Source organism: Elephantulus edwardii, unplaced genomic scaffold (genome assembly GCF_000299155.1).
Source record: "Elephantulus edwardii isolate Elephantulus edwardi_28Jun2011 unplaced genomic scaffold, EleEdw1.0 scaffold00224, whole genome shotgun sequence".
Lineage (NCBI taxonomy): Eukaryota > Metazoa > Chordata > Mammalia > Macroscelidea > Macroscelididae > Elephantulus > Elephantulus edwardii.
The window spans coordinates 63,553-72,210 of record NW_006399974.1 but is presented as its reverse complement, the minus strand read 5'-3'; the positions used below and the strand labels follow the sequence as shown (position 1 = coordinate 72,210).

General features: G+C 38.1%; 1 protein-coding gene across 1 annotated transcript in view; it reads right to left on the bottom strand.

Moving 5' to 3' along the window:
* Positions 1–493: 493 nt before the first annotated feature.
* The window catches only part of LOC102846469 (interferon-induced guanylate-binding protein 1-like), a 41,764-nt gene continuing 33,599 nt past the window's right edge, over positions 494–8,658 (bottom strand). The window contains exons 7-10 of the mRNA XM_006898229.1: positions 6,126–6,338; positions 5,688–5,790; positions 5,033–5,226; positions 494–604 (exon numbers count right to left, since the gene is read on the bottom strand). Of these exons, the coding sequence (XP_006898291.1) occupies positions 494–604; positions 5,033–5,226; positions 5,688–5,790; positions 6,126–6,338 (621 nt within the window). The remainder of the gene's footprint in view (positions 605–5,032; positions 5,227–5,687; positions 5,791–6,125; positions 6,339–8,658) is intronic.

The window sequence follows — 8,658 nt, the reverse complement described above, 5'->3', positions numbered from 1 at the left end:
AACACATTCTACTCCCTACAAGAGAGGATTGTTAGACTTCAATCCATCCTACTTTGGGCACTTTGGAGCACAGTTCTGCTATCAAAAGGGTCAACCTCCAGGAGAATATATCATGCTTGGGTAAGTAGATGATCAGTGAAAAAGAAGTTGGAATGATACAGTGGTTACAAGAGTGGACCAAAGCACTGCAGCGATGGTGAGGGTGGCACAAAACTGAGGAGGACTTGGTTCTGTTCTGTTGCAAATAAAGTCCTCTGAGGAAGAACTGACTGAGGGACCATAAGAACACATAACAACCATAATTAAACAATTTTTCACTAAACAACATTGTGTTAACTTTTAAGTCTCATGTGTACAAAGTTTGTGAATCAAGAGAAGTACAAGCATCAACAATTGAAGATGAATGGTAGTAGTCTGATGTTCTAAAATTACTCATTAAATGTGTGCTGTGGGGGCTAGAATAGATGGATAAAAAAGTGTGTTTTACACATTATTACAGCAGTAAACAGCCTTGGTTATTGATTTCCTTCTTGAGAGTCTCAATTTCTTTTTGTATTTTCTTGCTTTCATGTGCAAATCCTTCCTGGAGAAGTTGTTCATGTTCCTATAAAAGGAAAACGGTAACTGACATTAATAAGACATAAAACTTGTCCCATAATTGTCAAAATAGTTCTCCATTTGGAACTTACACTCCTCTCTCAATAGCTTTTAACATTCATTGATTAACATTTTTGCACTCTCAATTTCCAAATCCCTTTAAGTATCTTCTGTCTCTCTCACTTGGAGCAGCTGTTGACCTTTGGGATGCCCTGCTTCATTGTTGTTTCTGTTATGTATTCTGGAGTTGCCTGTGACTCATCATGACCATCATAATGCTGAACTCTGTCCTATCCTGAACTAGTGTCACTGTCTTTGATACACTTACCCCTATTACCCCAGTTATTGTGTCAATCCATCTCATCTAGTGTCTTTCCTGAAGTCCCCTCTACCCTTCCACGCATGATGTCCTCCAAAGACTGGCCCCTCCTGGTAACATGTCCAATGTATGTGAGACAGAACTTTAAAATCCTTATTTCCAAGGATCAGTTTGGTTTTACTCTCTATTATGTATAGGACAAAGAAAGTATTTTATCTTGCTGGATCTTTTCTTCCACAAAATACAAGTGATAAAAGACATACACACTTTCTCTCATTGCCTCTTTCTTAGAATTGATACATATTTGACTAGCCATTGGGATTTCCAAGGTTGAATATTTCATGTCAGTAGGCCCAGTGGTGAGAATCTTTGTCTTCTCTATGTTGAGCTTCAATCCATATTGAAGATTATAGTCCTTGACCTTCTGCAGCAAACATTTCAGGTTCTCTTCAGTTTCAGTAAGTAAGGTTTTATCATCTGCATAATGCAAGTTGTTGGTGAGTCTTCCTCCAATCTTGATGCCACATTCCTCCTTATAAAGCCCTGCTTCCCAAATGATCTGTTCTGCATATAGATTGAGAAGGTATGGACACAGGATGCATTTCTGAAGCACTCCTTTCCTAATTTTGAACCAGGTAGTGTTTCTCTGCTCTGTTCTGAGGAATGCTTCCTGTTCCAAGTATAGGTTTCTCATAAGCACAATCATGTGTTCTGGCATTCTCATTTTCCTCAAGATTAGCCATAATTTGTTGTGATCCACACAGTCAAAGGCCATTGCATAGTCAATGAAACATATTTTTCTGGTACTGTTTGATTTCTTCCAAGACCCATCTGACATAGGCAATAGTGTCTCTAGTGGCACAACCTCTTTTAAGCACAGCTTATATTTCTGGTAGTTCTCTGTCAATGTACTGTCCTAGTCATTTCTGGATAATCTTCAGCAGGATTTTGCTCATGTGTGATATTAGCAATATTGTTTTTGTTAAGTGCCAACAAGTCAGATGACACATAGCGAACCTATGAATGAAAAACCTGAACAACTATAACTTTCATCATTTCACCAAGTTCATAGAGTTTCTGGAAGCAAGTTATTTCAGAAGTGGATGCCACTCCTGCTTCCAAACCTATTTTAATTGAAGAGCTGCACTAAACACTGTCCACCATGGATAACCATTACTGCAATTCACACATCAGTGTCACATTAGGTAGCATCACAGCAATCATGAGTTTCTTCTGTACAGCAAATGGACAGACCAGTGCTATACCACTTAGAAGAATGCTTGACCAAAACCAATTAAAACTAGGCCTGAGGGCCACACATTAAAATCACCCACCTTTGGCTCGATAGCATACCTTTCTATCCACTAGGCCAACAAGCTCTCTCTATGTTGTTCTTGTTGTTAAGTGCCATCAACAGAGCTCTCTCTATGTTGTTCTTGTTAAGTGCCATCAAGTCATAGACAAGTCAGAGACAACTCATAGTGACCTTATGAACACTTGTAAAACTTTTATCATTTTTCCAAGTTCATAGCATTTCCAGAGGCAAGTTATTTCAGAAGTAGATGCCACTCCTGCTTCCAAGCCTTTTTTAATCAGGGAGCTCCACCAAACACTGTCCACAATGAGTAACTATTATCACATTTGACATATCAGTGTCAGAGTGTTTAGCATCACGAGTTAACTTCTGTACAGCAAATGGACAGACCAGTGCTATACCACTTAGAAGAAGGTTTGACTAAAAACAATTAAAACAAAGCCTGAGGGCCACATATTAAAATCACCCACCTTTGGCTTGGTAGCATAACTTTGTAAGATCTTGTTAAAAAATTTCCACACTGTGTTGGGTCACCTTTTTTTTTGGAATGGGAATAAATATTGATCTCTTCCAGTTAGTTGGCCAGGTAGTTGTATTCCAGAGTTCTTGGCACAACTTGGTGAGCACATCCATGGTAGCATCTGCTTGTTGAAATACATTAATAGTATTCAATCAATTCCTGGGGCTTTATTTTTTGCCAAGTCCTTCAGCCATCTTGAAATTCCTCCTTCATCAGTGCTGCCTCTTGATCATATGTTGTTTCTTTATATTCTTCTGTGTCAGCCACTACTCTTTGATAAAAGGACTCTGTACACTCCTTCCATTTTCTTTTAATGCTTTCTGAATCATTCATTATTCTGCCCACAGCATCCTAACGCATTGCAAGTCGCAGCTTGAATTTGTTCTTTAGTTCTTTCAGCTTCCCCCCCGCCCCCCCCCCGCTTAAGAAATGCTGAGTGAGTTCGGCACATTTGATTTTCAGACTCTGAATCCTCGCACATTTCATTATAATACTTTACCTTGTCTTCCCAAACTGCCCTTTTAAATCTTTCTTATAGCTCCTTAACATCTTGAATTCTTCCTTTGCTTTGGCTTCTTAGCACTCTAGTTCAATATTCAGAATCTCTGCTGACATCAATTTCTTCTTCTTCTTCTTCCTTCTCTATAATGACCTTTTTGCATTCATCATGGACAGTATTTTATTGTTTTAGATTTTAATGAAAGTTTATAAAGAACTTGAATTTCTGTTCATTCATTGTTGGACATTTTCCTCCTGGTCCCCCCTCACCCCCGGTTAGCTTTTTTTCTTTGGAAAAGAAGTTCTTTCATTTTTATACAGTCCCCTCCCTCCATGGACCACTTTACTATGTAACTCTTATTCTGGACTCCTGTCATGTCAATAATACCTAATCATATGTTCATTTTATGGACAATATTCTTGATACCTTCCCATAGCTCATCTGTGGGTATTCAATGTTCCTGAGTTGGTTTTCCAATTCAGGGGATATAGACTCCTCAAGATCAAATTTTTATTTCTGTGTATATGATTTAAACTTCTTTAACTTTAATTCTAACTTGCATATGGGTAGTTGATGGTCTGTTCCACAACCAGCACCTGTCCTAGTTTTCTCTGCTGATATTGAACTTTTCCAATGACTCCTTCCACAGATGTAATAAATTTGATTCCTGGGCATCCCATAAGGTGAAATCCATGTGAATATGTGTTTATGTTTTTTATAAAAGGTATTTGTTAAGAATAAACCATTAATTATACAGAATTCTATCATTCTATCCCACCCCTGGGCCAATTGGCAGCGTCATGATAGATAGAGAAGAGATTGAGGTTGCTAATAATTATAGCTTGCTTGGCTCCACAATCAACACTCTTAACTCCAGCAGTCAGAACATCAAAAGCCTAATTACATTGAGAAAATCTGCTGTCAGGGACCACTCCAGAGTGATGAAAAGCAATGATGTCAGTCTAGAGACTAAAGTGCACCTAATCCAGGCCATGGCCTTCACAATGACTTGTCATGCTTCAGAGTGCTGGACAGTAATGAGGATGACAGAAGAAGAACTGATGACTTTGAGTCATGGTCCTGGACAAGAGTCTTGAACATACCATGGACTGCCCCGAAAACAAACAGATCTGTCTTGGATAAGGTGAAGCCAAGTTTGTCCTTGGAAGCTAGGATTTTGAAGCTCACATACTTTGCGCACATGGCCAGGAAGGATCGGTCCTTGGAGAAGAACATCATGCTTGAAAGGGTTTAAGGACAGTGCAGGAAAGGAAGATCTTGGATGAGATGGATTGCTACAGTAACTGGGGCAATGGGAGTTGGTATGGAGGAATTAGTGAGACTGACACAGGACAAGGCAGAGTTCAGGGTTGTAGTACCAAGGTTTGCTATGGGTTTCAGGCAGCTCAAAGGCATAAAACAACAATGTATTGCATGAGAAGATATTTCCTGTCCTTCTTTTGAGTAGAAAAATTCAAACCACTAGAGAGGCTCTGTATTTGGATTAGCATTACAACATTATGGGCTGTGCCACCAGAGTGCTCTAATAAAAGAAGAAATATATTTTCTATTCTTTCTCTATGAATTCTTGCATGTCATAATCAGGTCTTTGTAATTGGAGATGGGTATGGATAATAAAACACAAAGGAAACAAAAGAGCACTCTAATGTTTAAAGTCAGAAGGATTTTTTAAGTAGATGTGATGTTCACTCACCCCTACACTACTTTTTTTTTTTTTTTTTTGTATAGTGGAAGGGAAAGTTAGATGACTCATTTGAATACCTGCATTTTCAGATTAAAAATTCTTCCTTGCTCTGCCAGTAGCTGGGTCATCTCTGCCTCCATTTTCACAGCCAGTTGTCTTATATGTTCCTGAAAACTTTTTTCTCTCTCTTTCATCATCTCCTCATTCATCTTTAGGGTTTCGTTCAGAAGTTTTGTAAAAGAATCTGCAAGTTCAGCTTTTGTACGTTCCACTGAGAAAGAAAAAGAAACAAATATATAGATTGAATTGTTATACCTTTCATAATTTTTGTTTGGTTTTATCCTCGAGAAAATTTCTTGTGAAAATTTTTCCCCTGGAGAACCAGAAGATAGATACCCATCATAAAGGATGAGAAAAGAATCCCATATATATAAGCATAATAATTGCTATTCTGTTTTTAGAAGTTCCCAAATTACACAAAGGCAAAAACATTCAGCCACTAGCCAAAAGGCTGGAGTTTTAAATCCCCTTCAGAAAGGTCATAACCTTGAACACCCAGTGGAGCCATCCTGTACAGTATGCACATGATCACCATGAGATGTAACCCAGTCAATGGCAAATAACAAGAGTATTTTTTTTCTCTGCACTAACACTTGCATGTGGTCTGACATAGCTAACCTTAACATTTTGGTAGTCTATTATCCACCTAGAGTATCTTCAGCTTATTCTCACCTTCAAGCTCTTTTTCACTTTCTGTCAGTGACTGGTCAACCTGTAGAATTTTGTTAGCCACATCATCTTTGGATTCCAAGTACGTCTTCAGTGTCTTTTCTGCCTAGTGATGCAGAAGAAGTGAGAATTAGAAAATAGTTAAAGCAAATACATCTTATAATTAAATTTAATTTTATATTCCCATGAATTATTGGATGAGTAAAAGAATGAAGGAATTTTACAATTTTTGAGTGCTTAGTCTTTGATTCCAATGACAACCTTCTAAGGCTTATTCTTAAGCCATCTTAAGGGCCGATCTCTTATGGAACAAATCAGTGTATGGATAAATCAAACACTGACACATTTGTATCAGTCACAGAGTCATTTTCTTGCCTCCAAAAGTGTTGGGAAAGACATTATAATAACTTCTCAGAAAAAAATATTCAGTAGGTTGTTTACCTGTACTCCCTTTTTGGGCATCTGGTAGTATTTCTTCTTCAACTCTTCTTTCTTCTGAATAAAGAGATGATAACCTCCAGCTTTAGAAAATATCCCTTGTTTCACGTCTTCTTCTAGAGGGCCAAAAATTTCCTGAATCAAAGTCTTACAAAACTCTGTGGATGCTTTTTTATTCTGTTTACAGTAATCTTCTCGCTTTGTGTATAACAGCTCCTGTGAAATAATAAAATGGTACAATGGCATAGTAATCAAAAGGAAGATATTGACCACATGCACACTTAGGGAAATAAGGAATATATTAAGAAATGTCTTTCTAGTATAAACTGTTGCATTTAAGTGGCTCCATTTCCCTCAACTTGTCATGAGACACTAGAACAGACCTAAGAATTGTTTCTGTGCAACAACATATCTACTTCTGTGTGTGTATGATTTTCTAAAACTCTTTCCATGCTTTCTTGTTCCGGGGAAGTATTCTCAATCACAGATACTATTTCATATTAAACCTTTTTCTTTTCAAGGTTCTAATTTAAGTAGAAATTGAGGGTTTAAATAACAAAATCAGAATCAATACCTGTGAAGAGTCCTTAGCTTAATCACACTGTGACTTTGAAACACTCAACATTTGTGAACTAAGATTTTTTTCATTTGTAAAATGGAGAGGGGAGTGGAAGAGTGATATCTACCCCATACATTTCTTGTGTGGATTATGTGTAGCTATAAACATTTGTAAGCTTTTTCTTTAAATGGTCAGTTAAAAAAATGATCTGGCAGAGTTTGGAAATTATCAAACAATATCACTAATATAACATACAAACAAAATCCTGTTGAAAATAATTAAAAAACAACTGGAACAGTACATTGACAGTGAACTACCAGAAATATAAGCTGTTTTTATAAAAGACCATGGATCTAGGGACATCATAGCCAAAGTCAAATAGATAGTGGCTGAAAACAGAGTACTAGAGGAATGTCTGTGTGTCATTGACTGTGCAAAGGCCTTTGATCCTGTGAATCACATCAAATTGTGGCTAACCTTGAGAGGAATGGGAATCCCAGAACACTTGGTTGTTCTCACACAAAGCCTATATTGGACCAGTAAGCAGTTATCCGAACAGAGCAAGGGAACAATACATGTTTCAAAAATCATGTAAAGAATGGGTCAAGGATGCATCCTGTCTCCAAACCTTTTCAATATATATATGCCAAACAGATCATTCAGGAGGCTGGAATTTATGAAAAGGAATGTTGCATCAGGATTCAGGATTTGAGGAAGACCCATCAACAATTTGCATTATGCAGATGACACAACTTTGATAGGTGAAACTGGAGAGGACCTGAGGCATTTGCTGCAGATTTTCAAGGACTGTAGTCTCCAATAGGGATTGAAGCTCAACATCAAAAAAACAATATTCTTACCAAAGGGCCAATTGGTAGAATCATGATAGATGGAGAAGAAATTGAGATTGTTAACAATTTTAGCTTGCTTGTGTCCAGAGTCAGCACTTTTGTACCAGCAGTCAGCAAATTGAAGGACAAATTGCATTAGGAAAATCTACTGTCAGGGGCCTCTTCTGAGTGCTGAAGGGCAATGATGTCAGTCTAGTGACTAAGGGGCACCTGATCCAGGTGATGGTATTTACAATTATGTGCTATGCATCAGAGAGTTAGACAAGGACTAAGGATGACAGAAGAAGAAGAAATTACTTTGAGTTGTGATGCTTGACAAGAGTATTAAACATTCCGTGGCTGGCTTAAGAGAACAAACAGGTATGTGTAGGAGCAGGTGAAACCAAGTTGCTCCTTGGAGCAAGGATTTCTGAGGCCCCATCTTACATTCTTTAAGCTTGTTGCCAAGAGGTACCAGTCCTTCAAGAAGGGCATCATGGTTGGAAAGATGGAGGGACAGTGCAGGAGAGGAAGACCCTAGATGAGATGGATTGACACAGTAATTGGGGCCATGGGGGTAGCTGTGTCAGGGAATGTGAGCTTGGCTTAGGATGGGGCAGAGTTCAGAGATATTATGCATAGGGTCATTATGAGTCATAGGTGACTTGATGGCACATAACTACAACAAAAGTTAATAGATTATTCAGCATATTCTTTGATAGAGAATACATATATTCTTGCTACAGGGTAATGAAAGTAGTGGTGATCATACACTTGGTATTGCCAGTATTTTGAAAGCCTAATAGAAGTCATCATGGAACTCTGGTGGTGGAGTCCATAAGCTTTATGTTAACCCAGTTGACACTTGCTGCTAAAGGTGGTATTTCTCTCGTGGTTATAATCCACTATTGGCTCCAAAGGAGATAGATGAACAATCTACTCCCCTGAAAGCTTTCGAATTCCACAGGAAGGTCATCTGCAATTGGCATCCACTTGAGGGTACTAACTTTAGGGTGTTTTTGAATAGCAGGAAGCAGTATTTGGAAAAAGACGTCAGGCTAGAAAAAGTAGAAAGTTTATAAAAGAGAAGACTATCCTTAAGAAGATAAACCAACATTGTTGTTGTTGTTGTTATGTGCCATGAAGT